General features: G+C 37.8%; 2 protein-coding genes across 3 annotated transcripts in view; one reads left to right on the top strand and one right to left on the bottom strand.

Annotated features, from left to right (window-relative positions):
• Nucleotides 1-11555, bottom strand: part of ZFC3H1 (zinc finger C3H1-type containing) — a 49229-nt gene extending 37674 nt beyond the window's left edge. For both annotated transcript variants that reach the window (XM_079938184.1, XM_079938185.1), the window contains exons 1-2: nucleotides 10746-11555; nucleotides 5478-5894 (exon numbers count right to left, since the gene is read on the bottom strand). In XM_079938184.1, the coding sequence (XP_079794310.1) occupies nucleotides 5478-5894; nucleotides 10746-11343 (1015 nt within the window). In that variant the 5' untranslated portion in view covers nucleotides 11344-11555. The remainder of the gene's footprint in view (nucleotides 1-5477; nucleotides 5895-10745) is intronic.
• A 207-nt stretch (nucleotides 11556-11762) lies between these two features.
• THAP2 (THAP domain containing 2) lies at nucleotides 11763-22409 on the top strand. Its single transcript, XM_079938284.1, has 3 exons — nucleotides 11763-12299; nucleotides 18343-18538; nucleotides 21574-22409. Exons 1-3 carry the CDS (start codon nucleotides 12229-12231, stop codon nucleotides 21961-21963), a joined length of 657 nt encoding a protein of 218 aa, XP_079794410.1. The 5' UTR covers nucleotides 11763-12228; the 3' UTR covers nucleotides 21964-22409.
• The last annotated feature ends 703 nt before the right edge of the window (nucleotides 22410-23112 follow it).

The raw sequence follows: 23112 nt of genomic DNA, 5'->3' as shown, positions 1-23112 counted from the left end.
TGCGTCCAAGAAACACTAAGAGAATGCAGAAAGCTGCACCCAGGTGATCCATGTAGGAATATACAAATCCCACGCATGGTGATCAATTTACCAGCTACTTCAGTTCACTGTATATGCACACCCATCCCCATCTGGTGTTGCAACTTACTGTCCAATTTCAAATAACCTTCCTTGTTCTACTTCACAGTAACTCATAAGCTGCAGATCTACTTCCACAAGCACATTTTAGGTCTTTTCCAAGGTAAAGTGACATATTTATTGTAGTATTTCAAGTATTTTTACCCATTTAATGTGTAAACCTGCATTACCGTTTTTATTAGATTCCAATCTTTTTTCATGTGCCACTGACAAGGTTTTTGAGTGTTGTTTTCCCTAACACCATTTGCCCCTAGCCCTGTGCCTTTTATTGTGCAATTCTGCAGTGTAGTGATTTCCAGGAATGCATGTCACCTTATAACAAAACTGACCATACTTCAAAGGATAAGAGAATAGTAATAACTATTAGACAAAAATGAACAAGGAAAAAAAATAAAGACAGACTTTCCACAATAAATGTACAAAGAACTTTTCTCCTATACTATGAGTCATTAGTCATGAGAGTTTATTAGTTGATGAGGCTCTCTTTCATCTATAAAAGATGGCAGCACCTCCCTTTAAGGGAGCATAGAGGCAACTATGCACTAAGCTGGCAGCTACCTAATGAGCACAATGTCACCTGAAAAACAAGCACAAACCGTAAATTTCAGACCATAAATCTAACTTTACACAAAGATTAATAAAAGCAGGTTATGATTTAATTGACCAAACATGTAGTTTGGTCCTTCTGTCGTACCACTATCATGGATCTCTATAAAAATATTTCTATTTCAATTCTTACTCAATACTTCCGAAATGAAAATTGGTCTTGTGCAGTCATGCAGTATTTTTAAAATTATTACCTGAAATTCTAAACCGAGCTAGAGACAGTCAGGATATAGGTGGTAGCTAAAACCATAATAACTGAGAACACCCAAGGAGAAGAGAACGGTGAGGACATCAACAGTTAAGAAGTTACATAGGAAAAGTATTTTTTTTAAAAAAAGGAAAATCAGAAAGTTGCAAGAAACTACTGATGTGTACAGTAGCATAGAAATCCCCAAATTTCAGGATTAGTGAGAAAAACATCACTGAATATAACAGATGTGTCTACTCCCTACAGGATACTCTCAACATAGCAGCAGTGATCCTTTGAGAATTTAAAACAAATTATGCCAATCCTTTGCTCAAAACCCTGCAACAGCTCCTATTTCACTCAGAATAAAAACCATCTTACAAAATACATGATCTGTCCCAACTCGTTATCTCTGACCTCTTCTCTCCCACTACTCATTCCCCATCACTCTCTCTTCTTTAGTGGCACTGGTTTCCCTGTTATTCCACAAATATGCCAGTACCCTTCTGCCTAAGGGTCATTACTCTAGTTCAGTGATTCTCAAACTTTATCAAGTATCAGAATCAACAAGAGGGCTTCTTAAATACAGATTGCTGGGCCCCATTTCCAGAGTTTCCAATTTAGTAGATCTGGGGTAGGGCCTAAGAATTTGCATTTCTATCAAGTTCCCAGGTAAAGAAGGTCCAAGGACCACAGTTAGAAAATCAATGCTCTAGCTATTTATTCTCTTTGCCTAGAAACCTATTTCCCCCATTTGGCTATTCCCCCACCGTCTTCAAAGCCTTTGTTTAAATCTCACCTTCAAATTCAGGCCTCTCCTGATCACCCATTAATACTGCAGCCTATACCCACTATCTCCATCCTAACTTACTTACTGCTATGCTTTTTCTCTCTCTACAACTGTTATTTACTCATCATATTTACTGTCTCCTCTTCTTAAAATGCAAGCCCATGAAGGCATAAATGACTGTCTATTTTCCACTGATGTACTTCCAAGAGGCTGGAATAAAGTGCTCAACTAAATTTTGAATAAATGGAAGAATGAAATAAAAAAGGAATGAAAATGAAAAATGAATTTTGCAATTAGGTCAAAGTAACTGTGCCATGAGTAGTTTCAGTATTCTGGTAGGGTCAGAAAAGCAAACTACATTGAGTTAAGAAGGAATGACAGGTGAACTGAAAGGAGTCAGCGTAGATTAGCCTTTCCGGAAGTCTAGTTGAAAAGACAGAAGTTGGGCTTCCCCGGTGACAGAGTGGTTAAGAATCCCCTGCCAATGCAGGGGACACGGGTTCGATCCCTGGTCTGGGAAGATCCCACATGCCACAGAGCAACTAAGCCCGTGCGCCACAACTACTGAGCCTGCGCTCTAGAGCCCACAAGCCACAACTACTGAGCCCGCATGCTGCAACTACTTAAGCCTGCGCGCCTAGAGCCTGTGTCCTGCAACAAGAGAAGCCACCGCAAGGAGAAGCCCGCGCACTGCAACGAAGAGTAGCCCCCTCTCGCCAACTAGAGAAAGCCTGCGCACAGCAACGAAGACCCAACGCAGCCAAAAATAAATAAATAAATTTTTAAAAATGTTTTATTAAAAAAAAAAGATTGATAGCTGACTTTTCAAAATCAACAATGGAAGCCAGAAAATATCTTCAATATACTGAGAATATAATTAACTAATCTAGAATTCTAAACCTACGAAAATTGTCTTTAAAATAGGATAAACAGAAATAAGGTTTTCATATAGCAGACACAAACTAAAGGAAATTCTTAAAAATGTGTTTTAAGCATAAGTGATTCTAGACACAGAAGGAAGAGTGAGCCAAGAAAGTGTTAAATACATGGGCAAAGGTAGGCAAATACTGGTCCTTGTATATCAGGGAAAGGGTAAATAACTTGATTAACTTTAAACACTGATAAGAATTCATGTTACAATTCCTAAAGGAATCAATGAGACCAAAAACTTTGTATCTAACTTCCAAACGAGTAAAAGAAAAAAAAAAAGTTGTATTAAAAAAAAAAGTCAAAAGAGGCAAGACAGAAAAAAAAGAAAAGGAAATAAATACAAATATCAGTAATCATGAAAAAATGTGAACTATATGTTCTTGTTAAAAGACAAAGATCGTCAGGTTAAACTACAAATGAAATCCAGCTCCATACAATGTACAAGTAACATTTGGGACATGAAGATACAGAAAGACTGAAAGGATGGAAAGTGATATACAAAGCATATATACTTAACAAGAGAAAGATGGTGTGTTTATTAACATGAGACAAAATAGTCTTTTAGGCAAAAACATTACTAGAGATAGAGATCACTACATAATAATGAGAATAATAAGTCAATTCCCCAGCCTCAAAGTATTTAAAGCAAAAACTGAAAACTAGAAATCCACTACCATACTGGCAGATTTTAGCAAGCCTCTCAGCAATTGACAGATCAAGCAGATCAAAAAATGTTCATATCTTAGAAGGAAGATGTGAACATAAAAGCTTGATCTAGGGGCTTCCCTGGCGGTGCAGTGGTTGAGAGTCCACCTGCCAATGCAGGGGACACAGGTTCGTGCCCCGGTCTGGGAAGATCCCACATGCCGCGGAACGGCTGGGCCCGTGAGCCATGGCCGCTGAGCCTGCGAGTCCGGAGCCTGTGCTCCGCAATGGGAGAGGCCACAACAGTGAGAGGCCCGCATACCTCAAAAAAAAAAAAAAAAAGCTTGATCTAACAATCCAAACATTCCTTTCAAACACACAACAGTTACGAAAATCAATCACATACTAGACAATAAAGCAAGTCTCTACAAATATTTCAAAAGATTGCTACTATATAGATCTCATTCTCTGACAATGTGATTGACTTAGAATTCAATGACAAAATATACACCTAAAAAACCTACGTGTTTTGGAACACACTTCTAAACAGCCTATAGGCCAAAGAATAACAAAAATTAGAAAACACTTAGAACTGAATGAAAAAAATTTACAAATGACAAACTGAGATGCAGCTAAAGTAGAAGTTTCATAGCCCCAAATGATGTTAATAGTAGAGAGGCTAAAAATTAATGAGTTTTAAAAGCTGTGGACTTATTTCTGGGGAAATTCTTAAAAGATGATGGGAGACACAATTAATAACTGCTGTGGATAATAAAAATGTAAGATTCTTCAGAATAACTTAGTATAAACTGTACAACTTACAGGAAACGAGCACATTACAAGAAAAATAGTTTACCTAAACTGCCTTAACCAGAAATAGAAAACATAAACAGTCAGTAGTTTAAAACCTTCCCAGAAAAAAAGCCATCCTGGCCCAGATAATTTTATCAGCAAGATCTACCAAATATCCCAGGAATGATTCCAACCTTAAAACTATCCCAGAGAACAAAGAGGAAACCACTCCCCAACTCATTCTGAGCATCATAACCTTATACTAAAACTTGTAAGGAAAAAGAAGGAACAAAACTACAGACTATGAACCTACGTGAAAAATCCTAAACAAAACATTAGCAAACCTTTATCTATGAAGGTTTTGTAACTGCCCCAAACTGGAAGAACCAAATGTCCCTGAAGTGGGAAATGGATAAACAAACTGTAGCATAGCCATACGGGGCATTCAGCAATAAAACAGAAATGAACTACTGACATAAGCAACCACATGGATCAATCTCAAATACACTATGCTAAGGGAAAGCAGCTAGGGTTAAAAGGCAATGTTCTACAAGACTCCATTTATATGACATTCTGGAAAAGGCAAAAGTATAGGGTCAGAAAACAGACCAGAGGTTACCAAGTAGGGTTGGTGGCATGAGGGAATCGGTGGGAGTTAATGAAACTGTTCTATGATAGTGATGGCTGGCAATGGTTACCCAACTGCTTGCATTTGTCAAAACTCAAAGAACTATACAGTTAAATGGGTAAATTTTTACTGTATATAAATCATACATTCATAAAAAAGAGGAAAAGAAAAAATTAACAAACCAAATCCATGATGTATAAAAATGATATATCATGAACTAACTGGATTTATCCCAATCATACAAGGATGGTTTAACACTACAAAAATCAATTAATATAATCCATTACACTAATAAATTAAAGGAGAAAAATTAGATGCTCTTCTCCATAAATGAAGAAAAAAGATTTGATAAACTTCAAAATCCATTCATGCTGAAAATTTCAAACAAGGAATGGGGGCTGGGGTGGGGGTGAACACTTCCTTTACCCAATAAAGGACTCCTACAATAAACTTAGCCAACATCATATCTAAAAGTAAATGGCAAAAGTATCCCCTGTAAGTTAGGGAACAAAGGTGCCCACTACCACTTATGTTAAAAACTGTATTATTAGTCCTGATCAGCACTTAAGGCCAAAAGTGGTGAAAGATCAGAATGAAACAAAACTTGTCATCACCCAACAATACGACTATCTACTATCTGCAAAAAGAATTCACAGATAAAACACCAGAATCATTTCAATGAAGTACACTACCAAAATAACTAGTTACCCCTTTAGAGGAAGAAGCATATCATCACTAATCGAAATTTTAAATTCCATTACCTTGACTAGATTCAGTAGTGTCAGATTTCAGGGAAAGCTGTTTTGTTCCATCTTTAACTTTTTTCAACCGGTTCTTATCTCCTGGTAAAGTCAATTTTTGCCTGAGTGGTTTTAATTCAAATGCCTGAAAAGTTTTGACCTGTGTTTTCTCCTCAGGAGCTACTTCTTTACTTGAGTCCTTTATAATACTGACATTATCAGTGCTTGTTTGGTCCTCAAAGTTCAGTGTTTTAGGATCTTCTTGCACATTCTCCTCTTTGCTACTCAAAGCTAGTTTTTCATCCTTATTGATGCACTCTAGTTCCAACTGTATTTGCTTATACTTCAAAAGTAAATCTTCAAAAGTTTCTTCCCCACAGTTTTCACTTTTTGATGAATAATTCTGTTTTCTTGATGGAGATCTTCCAAAACTTTTAGCTGAACAGCATATTAAGGAAACCAGTTTCCAAAAATTTTCCAGTTAATTTAACAAAAACACATTAGACTATAGATGAATTGTCTCCCTTTTTCATGTTTTTCAAGGAAGATGAACTGATATTTTAAAATTACTAAATGCCATTTAACACATGTGCTGCTAATGCCCACTTTCATTATGTGCCCATACTTTAAAATTAACAAGTATGCATATAAATAGTCCACTTACAAAATCACTCGTGTCACTTATTACCTGTTGTATCCACAGGTATTACACCTAGTTAGGTTATAGCATCCTTCCTTCTGCAGGTTATCAGGAAAGCCCATAATGAGCTGGATGTTAGAGATTCCTTTCTGAAGGAAGAGGGGAGAAACTGAATGGTTTGTCACAGATGTGGATAATTTACACTTCAGATAATCAGAAGAAAACGTTTCTTCTTTTTAATTAGTTTCTTGTCATGTCTCAAATTTTTAAAAAGAGATAAAAAATTAACACTGACAATAGTTAAGACTAAGTTATGAATAAGAAACACTGTATTAAAAACCTAACAGATAACAAGTACAGAGCTCATCAAGTATACTAACATCCAACATATATATAACTAAGACAATGAAGGCAGTTAAATAATAAAAAAAAAAACCTTAAGTTGTATTCAAAATGTATCTTCTAATTTTCCCCTGAAGAAAAGGATATCTAAAACCAATTACTTTTGTTTTTTTTTCTTCTCTAACATAGTGATACATAAAACTTAACTTCTTGGTTGGAAATGGCTACAAGGTTCCAAACTACAATTTTTATTCAAATTAATTCATACATATGAGAACTGTTCCACCTCACTTCTCCAGCCTAGAAATTAACAAAAGACAAGTAGTGGTTTTAATATGTCATTTATAGATCATTAAATTCGCTACGATATAACATTACAGTTCCCTAAATAGTTTCTTCTCTGTGTAACAACTTAACGGAAAAGCAATCTACAAAGATTTTTTTTTTTTTTGCGGTACGCAGGCCTCTCACTGTCGTGGCCTCTCCCGCCGCGGAGCACAGGCTCCGCGGCCACGGCTCACGGGCCCAGCCGCTCCGCGGCATGTTGGATTCTCCCGGACCGGGACACGATCCCGCGTCCCCTGCATCGGCAGGCGGACTCCCAACCACTGTGCCACCAGGGAAGCCCCCAAAATTTTTAAACTTCCCTAATGACCAATTTAAGAATGGGAATTACCACCAAATATTTTAGAAACTAAATGAGCACTACAACTGAAAATCTTTAACAGTTCTGCAGCAAAACTGTTCTAGTAAATCTGTTTTTCTGATCTCTTCAGAGCTCAGTTTCTTGAAACAATACTAGTTTCTCATTACCTGTCTTACTCCTCCACCAAATGGAATCTGGCTTCTGCTGGCTGAGTTTATCCACCCTGACTTCTCTGCAGCACTAAACACTGTAAACTACTTCTCTCTTAGCTTCCATAACTCTACTCTCCCTTTGTTTCCTTATTTTTTTTTTGCCTGTAAGTTTTCATGACTCCTTTCTCTTCCAACTACTGCAAAAATGGTGCTCGCCAGTGAGCTCTACTTAGTCTCTCTCTGTCAATTTTGAGCGTTCTAATGCACTCCCATAGTTTTGGCTGGTGATAGCCATTTAGGGTTCTATCTCCCACAAGCCATTCTCCATCCTATTGGTAGACTAATCTTTCTAGAACACAAATCTGATCAGATCTCATCCCTTGTTTTAATCTAAGAATAGAGTCCAAAATCCTTAAAATGGCATATAATGCTTTCATGATTCCTTTCCAATCTCACCTCTTCCATGTTTATCACAATTTATGCATAGCTTTGTGTCTAGGTTCTTCTGTTCTTCAAATTGACCCCAATTCAAATATCACCCACTATGTGAAGTCGGGCAATTACTTGCTCCCCCACCCCACCATTACATACTCTCTGTACATAAACTATGTAATTATCTACATTTACATCTCATTTTTCCAATGTACCTACAGTCACTTAAAAAAAAAAATATGACTAGAGTCCTTGGAAACATTCACAAAGGGAAAAGATTCAATACGCTAACAAAAAAATAAAATAACTAAAGGACAGAAAAATGAGAAGCAACTGAGCTATGACTAATTAATCTCCTTCAAGGCTAAATGAAATCTCCTACTTCTGTCTATGCAGAACAGCTACGATGATACCAGCACTTAAAAGATTTGAAATTGGTCAAGATGCAATTTCTAACTGAAACCTGGTTTAAAAAAAGAACTGCCATTCAACCTTTACAATTGCAGGTGAAAATGGAATGACTTTCTACTGATGAGACACTGGACTCATTATGTTAGCTCTGATCAGATTTGAAAGTTTACATCAGCAGCCATCCAAAGGAGATATATGCTAAGATTGATTGACAAAGTGTCTCTCACTAAGGAAAATTAAAAATGAATGAGAATGAAAATAACTACTGCAATAGAATCTATTTGGTGTATTAGATTCTGATAGAATCTAATATCTAAATAGAATATGGATCTAAGTAAAATAGAATCTAAATAGAATCTAAATAGAATAATGGTTATTCTATTTCTTTAAAACTGCATCCAGCATACCTTAATTATTACAGACAAAAAAAGTTTTAAAAAACAAAAACCCACCTGCATTCATGCTACCTCACTTCTAGATTATGGAAGTGAGTCACAGAATAATCCTTCTTTCTTAATGCAATATTTGTAAAATGTCATTATTACAATCATACAGTGGAAATATGAATTAAACTTAGTACAATCATGGTATTAAAGGAATTTGAATTAACAAAATTTTGTATTACAAATTTTGTTTGCTCACATTACACAACAGTGGCTGGGAGCTATGTTTTCCTTCACAAATTCTTATAAAGAATACCACCTCTAGGATGGATTAGTGATACTTCACAAGCAAAACAATGAGCAGAAGATCAAAACAATCATCCTTAAGTGCAGCATCTGTGAAAAGAAAAACAGCAAGAGAGCTCATTTCTGATAAGTTACTACAGAGATCAAACTGGATATTTTCCCATACTTGTTTCACAACATCATGTGCCTGTTCATTAAAAAGAACATATAAGATTAACAATTAATAAAGGTATGTGGTAGAGGTATTGAATGAATGGACAGAAAGAAGGCAAAGGCAGGAGGTAGGCAAGTCCACGTACCACTTCCTTCTCTAATATAAAATAAACTAAGAAAAAACTTTAAGCTCCCATAGTACTTTTTACATACCTGAATTTGAACCTTTTACACTGAACTATAATTATTTACATTTGCCTCTCCAACACAAATTAGAAGTTACATCTTCGTATTCTTAAAAAATTTACATATTTGTACTTAAATAGCCTTTCCATTTTTAGGCTCAGAATTGACAACTAACAAATCCCTGGTTAAAAAAATATCTTGGGCAGAGGTTTTCTAACTTTATTGAAAGAGCATTCCTCTTTTTAAAAGTTAAATACCTACATGATTTTTTTTCTGAAACAATCCTGGAGTGCTCCTAACCCAACTTTTGACTGTAGAAGTTTTTTCAGAGCAGTAGCACCAGAAGCTCCTACTTCTTACCTAAACCTACATTTCTGGTCCCCTTCCGATCCCGACATCTGGGAAAGACAGTTTGGTCCTAAGTATTCCGTGAAAAAAATGTTGAGTGTCTCCCAAACAAATGTCTTTATATGTAAGTTTCATATATAATGAATATATTAAAAAATCATTACACCATGGAAATTACAACCAGTAATAAATGTTCTAAGTAAACTATTTTTATGCAGTTATCATGGAATATGTCAAGACACAGTTCTACAAAAAATCTGAAAAAGTATATATTACATTACTACAATAAATTATAATATATATATAACTGAATCACTTTTCTGTACACTTGAAACACACGTTGTAAATTAACTATATTTCAATTAAAAAAAGTTTTTTAATACATAGTTCTACAAACACGTCTTAAAATGGCAAACCCTCAGATGAGTAAACTCAGGAATGTTTACGATAACTATGAATAAGATTAGAGGGGACAAAAAACAGATTATTTTGCTATTTTCCTTCTTAACCTCTCCATAGATTCCACCTTCCCATAAACCCCATAGTTTCCAATATATTAAAATAAAAATGCTGTTAAGTTTCATTTTCTATCTAGCCCACATTTGTCAGCAGTAAGAGTTATAAAATGTCCAAAATGTGAACATAATAGAAAAGTTAAGAAGGTAAAGTTTCCCCCAAAGATATGTGAATTTCAAACCTCTGAATTTGAGTTGGCAAAAAAGATACCAGTTCTTTTTTTTTTTTTAACTTTAAAAAAGCGGCAGTGTGTAAGAGTAAATCAAGAAAGGTAGAAACAGAATCACAAATAAAACCAGTAGGATTATGAACGATGAAACCTCACAATTTTCAATGTGACACTGCAATATGAAATAAGCAACAGTATTCCCCAAACTTTTTATGGCCAGTATCTTTTTTCTCCCTCTAACAATCTAAGGCAACTTCACGTAACAAAGTTCCTGTACTAGCAAAAACAAAGGCTAATGAAACTTGGGCTTCTGATGTAATACTGCAAATCTGATTTTACACTGTCTCAGATTCCACCAGTTTGGCCCCCATCCATAACACGTTCATGTTAAAAAGCAATACACCCAATAAAGCAATTTTAAGAAATAACGCTACAGTTTGACACATGGGTGGGGATTACCAAAGAACCGCCTACGTTAAGTATACTGACACAGTGAAAACAAGCGGTTCTGACGGTTCCGAAAAGTTACTCATCTCACAGATCTGAGAAGACGCTAAAGGGAACTTCAGTGACACACCCAGGGCAGACCGCCACGTTAAGGATACAACTCTTCCGAGGTGGAGAGGGCTCTCGCCAGCTCTGACTGCTGCCGAATCCGGATCCAGCTCCTCCTCCCAGAGGAGGTCTGCCCCCCGGCTTGCCTCCTCGCTCACCCCCTCCTCGCCCCCGACTCCAGCGACTCCCACCCCGGTAAGGCCTGCCTCGAAAACGGAAACGGTCCAAGGCGATGTGGCTCCGTTCCCAAAAGGACGGCCGGGGGCTGCTTTCGGACAGTGAGCTCGAAGGCATCCGCACGGAGGGCGGGTGAGACCGGAACGGCTCTTTGGGTCGGTAGCTGCTGTGTCCCCTGAGGTGGCCCCGCTCCGACGCGTGCCGCGAGCGTGAAAAATTCCTCAGCTGCTGCTGAGAAGAGGACGATGACGAGGAGGAGCCACCGCCTCCGCCGGATCCACCGCCCCGGGCCGGGTGAGGAGGCCTTCGCCGCGGGTACGGTAACAACCCGCCGCCACTGCTGGTGCTGCTGCTCCGGCTCCGTACCTGGCTGTTATTATCGTCGTCGCTGATCTCCCCATCTTCAAGCTCCCCTTCTTCCTTGGGCGAGAGGCCACTGGAGGCCGGGGCCGGAGTATCTGCAGTCGCCATCCCGGGAGCAGCGCGTTCCACACAACCTTAGCGCTCTGTCCGGGGATCCGCCCGTCAGCTGCCTTCCTGCTCAGTTTCCTTCTTTCTCAACGGACCCGGTCGGTGCGGCCTTACCCTACTTGCTCACCTAGCGGGCTCTGCTCCCCAACTTCCCCGCACCCCAGCTCTTTCTCGCCGGACCGTCGCAACCCACTTCCCTGCCCTAGCGCCCCCTTGCTCCTCCGCGATCTGGGCTCTTCCGCCTCGCGAGAAGAGAGCTCTGGAAGTGGCTCTGCTCGTGACGTCACTTCCTGCGGCACGCAGGAAACAAGGCTCCCAGTTCACGCGATAATAATTAGGACAACGCGATGCTCACTGGGAGTTGTAGTCTTTTTTTTTGGCTCTCGCTTAGAGTTTGTCCTTCCAGTCTGAGGCCCGTCCCCACTCCAGACGCTGCTTTGGGGTTTCTGGGTGCGTGGCGGGGTAGGCGGGCCAGTTCTTAATCTCGGCCGTGAGAGTTTCAGGGGGATGGGAGGGACACACGTCTTTTTTTTAATTGCTCGGAGGACAACTGCTGAAGAGAAGCAGTAGTCCTACTCCCTTTTGGGAGCCTGAGAGAGGACGGGGCGCGTCCGCCATGTTGGTGAAGGCAAACGAAGGGAATTAGAGCTCCAGGACTGTCGGCTCCTGTGGCTCAAGTCCGCCATATTAATAAAGAGAAAGGGAAGGCTGACACCCCCCCCCTCCCCGCACACATACGTACACCCTTTCTTCCCACCTAGCTCCCTCAGCTTAGCTGGGTGGGCCCTTCCCCAGCCTCGCTTGCCCAGTCTCTTCCCGAAGAAAGCGTAGCAGCCCGCGCCTCAGATTAGGCTTAAGACAGCGCCGAATGAGGGCGAAAGGGAAATGCCGACCAATTGCGCCGCGGCGGGTTGTGCTACTACCTACAACAAGCATATTAACATCAGCTTCCACAGGTAACCTGGGCAGGGAGTGGGGGTGACGGAAACGGGAGTTCCTAGGCTGGGTATCAATTGTGTGGAAAGAACAGGATTCTACTAATTCTTATAACTTCGCTAGCTAGCTAGCTAGTAGCAGGGACGCATCATTTTTGCCCTTTGTGTGTGTTTCTCAAATCTGTCCAATTTTTCGCTCCCTTCGGGGAAGGTTTACTCACTTTGTAAAACAGAGCCAAGTTCTCTCCGTAATTACTCCTTCTCTAGAAAGTGACAGGAGGATACCTTAATTTTCTATTCTTTTACTCCCTATGTGTTAGGCCAAGTTTTGATATTAATGACGCCATAAGAGGAAGCAAGATCTGCCTTTTCAAGTCAGCAATCACCTAAAAAGCCTGCTGTGTTCCCGTATAATTAGTCAATTCTCACTAGCTGGATTGACATGGGAAGCATTTAAATTTCAAATAGTCACGCACAGTAACTCTGCGGAAAAATTGAGTCATCATCGTAAGTAGCCGTGGAATTAAGCGATGTTAATGAAAGTGGAAAAAATAAGCTTTCTATTCTTACTAGAACAGAGTATTATAAAAAGAACCCAGGTTATGTTTTGCCTTCGTTTGCTGGAAGAGCAATCAAAATTCTTTATTTCTGTCAAATCAGAACTCTGGAAAGCGCTTTGAACCCTACATGAAACATAATAAGTACTTGGTAAATGTTTACCTTCTCTGCAAGTGCCTGCCATATGCCTGAAGAAAAGAAGCATTCAAAAAGTTAAGTACAAACAGTTCTGATTTTATATACCTCACAACTTAAGATCTTAGAATGTAGAAAATGATATCCTTGACCTTTCTCCCTACTTCATTATGACAAAGTGTACCCACTTATTAAAAGTTACCACTTAAAAAAAAAATCCTTGTGGTGTTTCTGTTTTTCATCTACTTCATGCAAATGTAGTGCTTTATTCATTCATCCATCAAATGTGTACCAAGCTCTTATTTCCCCGACATGGTGCTAGGGATCCAGAGAATTCTTAACCTTCCTGGAGTTGGAATGAGAAAGACCAACATAAATAATCGTGGTCAAGTGCCAAAGAAGAGACCTTCAGGGTCTCTAACTTAGCCTTGGAAAGTCAAAGAACACTTCTCAAAGGATGTGAAATTTCAAACGAGACCAAAAGATGACATAGATTTGGTCCTGTACGATACTTAAAGGATTTTCTATTTTATCCAATGAGTACTTGAGAAGCTATGGAGGGCTTAAAAAGAATGGCGTGATTAGATTTGTATATTAAAAAGCCCTCAGGCTGCAGTGCAGAGAATTACAGTGTTACTTAAAGAGCTGGTCAAGCATCATCAAGAGATGAATTTGACAGAAAGGAGCTTATTACAGAATGTTAATGCACCTGCTATTTCACAAGGATATCCTGCTACAGCATCAACTGAACTAAATGTACTTCTGTTGCTGGCACAATCAGCACTAGATTAGGAGAGGTGAGCGTTGATAGAGAAAAAAGTTGGGAACCTGTAGTAAAACAATGGAGAGTCCACCCAGTGGCCTAGACTACAGTGGTACTGACAGTAGAGATGGAAAGTGGACAGGCTTGAGAAATGTTTGAGGAGAAACTACCATATATCGTCATTTGATTTGGAAGATGAGGGGGAGGGAGGATTCAAGGGACCAATAATGAATGTTTAGGAGATGCACAGTGGTACCCTAATATACATACCTCCTCTCCATGTTTGACTGTTTGCTATGAAATTAACATTTTCATGTGTAACCCCATAAGTTTAGGTGTTAAAATAACATTATTTATAATAAAATTAATCCCTATTTCATAATTAACACTATTCACTCCTTTCCTAGGACATTGGTAGACTTCTTTATCCCCATGTACAGCTTATATTGCCCAAACTTACTGTCACCATTTTTCTTTTACTCAGCCCATTCCAGTCTAAGTGTTGCCAATAATAATCTTTTGAAACTGTTCTTGCTAACATAAATTGTCACTCCAGCGTCCTTTTTTCATGGCATGTGATCATTTCCTCCTTGAAATACTCTCTACTTTGAATTATTTGACACTAATTTTGTGATTTTCATCTTACTTTTTTGGCCTAACTTCAGTCTCCTCTGCCACTCCACCCCCTGACCAAGGTCTTCCCACTCTTATCAAAAGGATTGCAATGGTTCCTGTGGTCTTGGTTAACATTTACCTGTTAATGCCTCCCAAATCAATACCTCTGGTCTGACTCTCTCTAATGAGTTTTAGACCTATCGGTAAAGTGTCTCAGTTATTTCCCTGGTCTCTTCAGTTCCTCACATTCAGCGTACTAAAACTGTACTACTGAACTTGCCCTTCTCCCAAACCTACACCACTTCCCATATTCCCTTTCTCAGTAAATGGAAACACCATCCACCCAGAAACTAGGAGGTCATCCTCCCTTGACTTCTCACCATTCCCTCTCAGTTGGATTATTACAACAACCTTTTAACTGGTTCACTGCTTCCATTCATGCACTCCTAACCGCTCGTCTATAATCAATAGTGTGTTGCTAAATTTTTAACAACAGGATTTCCAGGAAAGGGGGAAAGCCCTGATTTGTAATGTTTGTCCAATTTCCATGATATAAATACTCCCACCATAACTGGTTATAAGCTACCAATATGACATCACTGATCATGGAGTTGGGAAGAAACGTGCAATACTACCCTATTCTATAGCATTTATTCCATACAGGTGTAACAGACATAAGTAACCTGAAGAGTATAGACAACAGTAAAATAATTAGGAAGTGATGGGTTTTTAGTATTTATTACCTTTGTTTTTAATTTATTTAAATGCAAACTTACATAATTTAATTTTTAATAATGGCTGTGTTTAACAACCAGCTAAAACATTTTCTGTTGACAGCTCTAAATTAGGCCTCTTAATGGCTTACCAATGCCATTTTGGATAAAGTTCAAAATTACTCTTTAACTTGGAAAGTCCTCCATCTTCGTTTCATATCATAACACTCTTCCTGTCCCCAAGGTACTCTTTAACACTCTTCACTACTACCATCCTAATTTCCCTAGCTAATTCGTACTGTCTTAAGGCTTCTTGACGAGATTAGCTCTTCCTGTTTTATGGTTCCGTGCAATCCTGTACTTAACCTTTTATAAACTCATGACACTTGTAATTACTTTTATAATAATAATAAACAGCATTTATTTAGTATTTACCACATACTATGCATTGGGCTGAGCATTTACTCACAATGTCTCATTTAATCCCTAGAACCACACTAGGTACCGTTATTACTCCACTTTATGGATGATGAAACTGAGGCCTAAAAAGATTAAACAACATCCTTAAAGTCACCCAGCTATTACACGAAGGAGCTGGGATTGATACCTGGTTTGATTACAGAGACTATTTTCAGCCACTCTTTTCTACTACATCAAGCAAGCTATTTGATTCTCTACCTTCCCCATTACAGTATACCCACATAGAAGGTAGACATCATAAAGGTAGATCAATTTTGTTTACTACTATGTCTTCAGTGCCTAGGACAGTGCTTGGAATGTAAGAGGCATTCAGCTGTTAAAGACCCAAGCAAAATAGCATTGTTAAAATACTGAGTGATTTTCCAAAACTACTAATGTTTCTGAAAGCCTGGTTCTATTATTGTGTAAACAAGAATATATCCATCTATTAACACCACGTTAATTTTTTAAAATTAATATTTACATGATTTATTATTACTTAAATTCAGTTTATGGGCTGCTTCTCCCACCCTTTGAATTTGCTGAGAAAAATCCAAACAACACGTGCAAAAACATGATTAAGGTTAATACTGTATAAAACATTATCTAAAATCAAATATAAAATTGTTGATTATTCTTATTTTATTTCAACACAGGTAATCTCAAGATTATTTAGTAATGCCAAACTAACTCCATTACTTTGTATATTCATTGATTCACTCAAAAAGTTCATTGAATGCTTACTAACAGGAAAAAGTAGTGAAAAAACAGCTCCTAACCAGGAGAAACCTGTGATCTAGTGGTGGAGATAGAAAAGTAAACAATTAGAATACAGTTATATTAGTGCTATATGATATAGGAACATCTGACCAAGTCTTCTGATCATAAAAAAACTTGTTAGGAACATAGGATTCCTAAACTGAGTCTTAAAAGAAAGAAGTAGAATTTGATCACGTTAAGGTCCAATTGGAGACATTGGTTTCATAATTTAAAACTTTCTTTTAGTTTAAAAACGAGCTAAAAGGTGAGGGGGTGAAAGGTAATATTTGAAAGAAAGTCTTCATATATCTGAAGAGTCTTATACAAATGCTAATACAATAGTGCTGATAGTACTTATTTGTGCTTGAAGTCCCAAGAAGAAGAAGTGTGCTTATAAACTAAAGCTTAATTTTTAGCTTAATCCTCAGGAAACATTTTCAGATCACTTAGATGAGAAAGTGATCAGAAAGCTTTGAGATGAGAATACATTACTATTAAGAGGTGAGGGCTAGGCCGAGTAGATAAAGTCTCCATTAGAGAGACTTGTATTTCTAGTGAAATGCAAAACAACGTACATATATGAAAACATGTGAACTGCAGAGTGACACACGAATGTTATCCCCAGGTGAGGGTGTGTTTGGGGCAGTGGGGGTGGGGACATGAGATGGCAGGGTGTCTAAGTAAGTAAGTCTGGGCCTTCACCTCTGTGGCCCTCCCTGCTGGTAATTTGAGCAAGACTAGTATATCTGACACAGCCAAAGCTGTTACCTAATGAAGCTTCAGTTGGGGGTTTTTGAGCCACATGATCTTCTAACATAAATTTAATGGTTCTTTTTAGGTACTAGTGAGTTCATAATTAATACTTCAAGGATAAGGTAGTCAAACTAAAGAAGAGTTCAAACTTATTACATGTGAATGTTGATTCCTCTATTTGCAAGTCAGTCAACACAGTTACCATTCGAATTTTTAGACAGTCCCTTATATTTTTCTCTTCCTTAACAGGTGTACACTGGGTGCATATCAGTATATTTTATATCTGAAATAAATATAAAAGGAAAAACATTCCTGCTGGGCTTGTCATCAGCATTTTACTTTTTGTAGTAATTAATTATGCCTTCTACTGTACAACATAGCTTAAGAGGTCATTTTTTAAAAACATATGCAGTTTAACTTCATGCAAGTAATATAGTGAATTATAAATTCATATATTCTGTATTTATATTAATTAAGCAAATTTTTGTTGAGTCCCAACTGTTTGCAAGGCACTACGTAAGTGTTAAAGTTAGATAAAAAGATAAAATGAGGGCTTTCCTGGTGGCGCAGTGGTTGAGAGTCCACCTGCCGATGCAGGGAACATGGGTTCGTGCTCCGGTCCGGGAAGATCCCACATGCCGCGGAGCGGCTGGGCCCGTGAGCCATGGCCGCTGAGCCTGCGCGTCCGGAGCCTGTGCTCCGCAACGGGAGAGGCCACGACAGTGAGAGGCCCGCGTACTGCAAAAAAAAAAAAAAAAAAGATAAAATGATCCATGTCCTCGAGAAACTTATAATCTTTGATTTCACTGAAAATTTATTAAAATGGAAAATTACAAAGCAATGTAGTAAGTATCATAATGAACACAGAGGAAGGAATACCAGAATCTGTCTTGATAAAATTTAATCTGTAGATGATCTGATTTGTCTTGACCACGTACATGAGCAGCAGATCAAAGCACTGTAAAATTATTCCTGCTTATAATGGATCTACATAAATTTGATCTAGATCAGTTTAGTCTTGTTTATTTTACTGCCCTTGTTAAGGACTAGTTTGGGAAGAAAGGTCTCTTTTTAAAACCCTGAAAAATTAAACCACTTAAGTTAGTTTTTTGTTAACTTTTTTACAACTTATAAAAATGAGCATGAATTGGTTTCTGTTCCAGTATCTGGATACCGGAAATTGTTAAATTTATATGTAAATGTAAGACACTTTAAATTGTTACCTTTCAAATTTTCTTTTAACCATTGAGGTACAACCAGAATTGTGATAGTTGGAATTTGAGTTGCCTTTTTTTTTTTTTTTTTAAAGGTTTCCTTTGGATCCTAAAAGAAGAAAAGAATGGGTTCGCCTGGTTAGGCGCAAAAATTTTGTGCCAGGAAAACATACTTTTCTTTGTTCAAAGCACTTTGAAGCCTCCTGTTTTGACCTAACAGGACAAACTAGACGACTTAAAATGGATGCTGTTCCAACCATTTTTGATTTTTGTACCCACATAAAGTCCATGGTAAGTAATACTACTTTTATGCCATTTTAACCATTTTTAGAATCCATCCCTTTTTGTTTGTAACATGGAACAATTAAGAATATATTGAGGGCTTCCCTGGTGGCGCAGTGGTTGAGAGACTGCCTGCCGATGCAGGGGACACGGGTTCGTGCCCCGGTCTGGGAAGATCCCACATGCCGCGGAGTGGCTAGGCCCGTGAGCCATGGCCGCTGAGCCTGCGCGTCCGGAGCCTGTGCTCCGCAACGGGAGAGGCCGCAACAGTGAGAAGAGGCCTGCGTACCGCAAAAAAAAAGAATATATTGAAATTCATATATAATGCTGTGCCTCAAGAAAACTGCAAAACTGAAGTAAAGATGCAGGCTAGAATTAGTGCTCAGCACTCCTGACTCCAATATTCTTTCCCCAACCTAAACTGTTTTATTATATTGGAATTTTACATCATTGTTTATTATTATCAATAATTGACCCATTGGTAAAACTGAGAAATGGTAATGAAACCTCCAGCATCTCTCTGCTCTGATTTTAAGATGATATGCAAATAATGTGTGTTAAGTGCTTTCAGGGCAGCACACCCAAAGAATACCAGAGTTACACCAAAGAATATAAGTTCAGAGGGAGGCATAACAGAAAACCTCATAGAGCTCAGACATTTCGGCTGGGCTTGAGCTTGGAGTTTGGAACGTAGGAGAGGGTTCTTGACTTTGCACAGCGCAGCTGCAATAGCATGATAAGAACAAAAGATAATGAGTTGAGGAGTGAATGGAAAATAAGTGTTAGCAAGTGATATTTAAAAGGAAGGAGAAATTTAAGGTATAGTATGAATGTATTAAAACAATGTTTTATCTAGTTAGGGAAGATCTGATCAGAGGGGAAAAAGCTAGCTGAGAAAGACAGCGTCACTGAAAGGTTCAGAAGGGAGGTTGTCAGAGTGGAAATTGAAAAGTGCCTTTCCCTCATGTAAGAATCCTCAAAGAAATGTCAACAAAATAAAGAGTTTAGCTTTGAAAAGGAAGATAGACATCTTTTCCTCTCAGAGAGGAAAAATCACTGCTTTTCTTGAGTTATTTTTGACAGTTAAATTTGTAAATCTACATGAGTTACTATCTGAATGGAAGAGAAGGGAGAGGAGATTGTGGTAAACCAATTATCAGAAAAGCTCCAGGAGGGCAAGCATTTCATTTCTGAATCCCCAGAACCTCAAATAGTGCCTGGTACATAGTACAAACTCATATATTTATTGAATTTGAAGTATACCTTGTTTTTGACATTTTGATCATTTATTCATTCAACAGATGTTTACTAAACTTTACATTATGTCAAAATCCAAGTTAGATGCTGGGAATATACAGATCAAAAAAGAGTCCCTGCCAATTTCCCTAGACAGAAGGAATGCCAGTTGTAGGTTTCATGAAGACAGGAACCATATTTATCTTACTTGTTCACTGTTGTGTCCCCAGGAATTCATAAATGAATTCCTATGTTTCAATAAATGTTGAATGAAAGACAAAGCTATGAAATTAATCAAATAATCTGGGAACTATAAGTGGTTTAATATTATTGGAGTAAAAATTAAGATGGTGGATGGCAGCACTTCCCTGGTGGTGCAGCGGTTAAGAATCCGCCTGCCTGCCAATGCAGGGGACACGGGTCGAGCCCTGGTCTGGGAAGAATCCACATGCTGTGGAGCAACTAAGCCCATGTGCCACAGCTACCGAGCCTGCGCTCTAGAGCCCACGCGCCACAATTACTGAAGCCTGCACGCCTTGAGCCTGTGCTCCACAACGAGAGAAGCCACCGCAATGAGAAGCCCGAGCACCGCAACAAAGAGTAGCCCCCGCTCGCCGCAACTAGAGAAAGCCCATACACAGCAATGAAGACCCAACTCAGCCAAAAGTTAATTAATTAATTTTTAAAAAGATGGTGAATGGCAGAATGGGGTGAGATCCTAAATGGTACAGTATGCCATGTAGATATTTTGGCATATAAAAAAGACATTTTTTTCTTTAAATAATAGGGAGGCAAAGAAGAATTTAGCCAGTATTAAATCATCAAATCTGTTAGAAAATTATTGTGTGGCAGAAAATAGACTAGTGAGGATCAAAATGAGCCAGAGATCAATAAAGAAGTTTTTAATATATTCAAGCCAGACATGAATGATATGGGCTTGATATGGGTAGTAGCATTAAGAATGATGGAGAGGAGGGACTTCCCTGGTGGTTCAGTGGTTAAGACACTGCGATTCCACTGCAGGGGGCGTGGATTTGATCCCAGGTCGGGGAAGATCCCACATGCTGCACAGTGTTGCAAAATAAATAAATAAAAATAAAAAAAAAAGAAATGAAGAGAGTGAAAAAAAAAGAATGATGAAGAGGCAAGGATTTGTGATACAGATATTTAGGAGATAGAATTAATAGGACCTGATGACTAATTGAATGAAAGAGATAAAGGGAAAAAAGGGTCCTCAGGTTTCTGATTTGGAAAGAAAGTTTCTAGCCAGATTTTAAAACCTTGAATGTATCAATAAGGTATAACTGTGCATAATTAATAGGTAAATCTATTCAGGAGCTTGATACTTTGGAATATGTTTGTATTAAGTAGGACCACAGGTCTGAAATATTAATCAAATTGAGAAGATAGTATTTACCTAAAAAAGAGATCAAATCAGTATCACAAATAAACCAAATGTCTAAATGCATTCTATACTGGCCTTAGAATATTGCAAAGAATCTTTTTAAGTCTCTACAGAATCATATTCAATAATTTGGAAGAGACCTAGGAAGTCCATTCTCTATTTCCAGACCAATGCTTTTATCTCTCTGGAGAGAAAAGACAAAAAGAAATAGGTGGCTGGAGTTAATTCAACCAGTTGAGAAACTTGAATCCATGACTACATGAGATAGGCTGCTAATGTTTCCTATCAAATTTTTAAAATCAGTTTTTAAAAGAGCAGTTTAAATACTGTTATCCAAAACAAAATTTACTTATTTGTGATATTCCATAATTTATGTTCAACCCTCTAATTTTATTCTGCTCAGAAACTCAAGTCAAGGAATCTTCTGAAGAAAAACAACAGTTGTACTCCAAACGGACCACCTAATTTAAAATCAAACATTAGTAGTCAGCAAGTACTACTTGAACACAGTTATGCCTTTAGGAACCCTATGGAAGCAAAAAAGAGGATAATTAAACTGGAAAAGGAAATAGCAAGTTTAAGAAGGAAAATGAAAACTTGCCTACAGAAGGAACGCAGAGCAACTCGAAGATGGATCAAAGCCACGTGCTTGGTGAAGAATCTAGAAGCAAATAATATATTACTTAAGGGCACATCAGAACACATTTTACCAACTGCCTTAAACAGTCTTCCTTTGGAAGATTTCAAGATTCTTGAACAAGATCAACAAGGTAAAACGTTACCAATTCTCTAACTGCAAACAGACTAAAAGTACCTTCAATTAGGATTTGATGCTTGAACTTCATTCTGTTCAAAGGTAAAGATATTTAAGGAAATTATTCCAAAATTGGGTATTTAATAAAGTTTTACCTGAAGTAACAACGTTACTGCATAATTTATTTATGAAGACTTGGTTGCAAAAAAAAATGGAGAACTTCTTATGAAACTTATTTGAACGAGAATGGAAGTGCCTTATGTGAGAATCATGTACTTAAAATTTTTTCTAGGAAATTGTATGTTTGTAAAGTGTTTTGTGTTTTTGTCTTTTTAAACTTCTTTTAAAGAACAGTCTATGACAAGTAATGTTTTTAAATTATATTATAAAAAAATTTTTCCTGTACCAAAGTTGGGATATTACATTCTAAGTAATTTGCCTAGTAGGAGTTAACCAACATGAAATAAAACTTTAAAACTGCTGGATTTTGTATTAATTAAATTATTATTTTTGGCACTGTGATTGGGAAAAATTTTAGGAAAAAACCTGAAGTACAGGGCAAGTTCTTTTATTTAAACTTTTCATATCTTTTTATCAGTAAAACTGAGCTAATCATGGCCTCCCTCATAACAAAATTAGCTTTTGCAATAGCTTGTAAAATATTTTGAAAATAGTATTTTCAAATGTGAAGTACCTTTGCATCATCCAGGTAACTCAGACTACTAAAAACAGGTAGCTGATTATATTCACCTTCTAAGAAAGTATGTTATGAAATAACAGAGATTGAGATCTAGCTTTTACTTTAAACAAAAAGATAAATGTATACCACATTTATTCTCATAATAAAAATATTACATATTCTATGTCAAAACTGATACGTTAATAGGCAAACATGCTACACAGTTCCATGTTAGGAATACTCCCTCTGTCCCCATGTGTGTTGATACCAAAATTCTTAAGCTTTCTTTTTTTTCCATAAACCCACAATAGAATTGAATTATAGAAAAGTACTTACCATATTATATCTTTACAACTTATAACCTAAAATGAAGTCAATTTATCTTACACATCAGCTTGATTTTTGTCTCCTCTTTTAGTGAGAGTCAAATAGAGCAACCATACTGCATAACAAATAGAATGTAGATCTTTTTAAAAATACATGTGTCTCTGATAAAGCTATGCAAGTGC

This window comes from Stenella coeruleoalba, assembly GCF_951394435.1.
Source record: "Stenella coeruleoalba genome assembly, chromosome: 11".
In the NCBI taxonomy this organism is placed as follows: domain Eukaryota; kingdom Metazoa; phylum Chordata; class Mammalia; order Artiodactyla; family Delphinidae; genus Stenella; species Stenella coeruleoalba.
The sequence above is the reverse complement of the archived record's forward strand: the minus strand, read 5'-3'. Positions and strand labels throughout refer to the sequence as shown.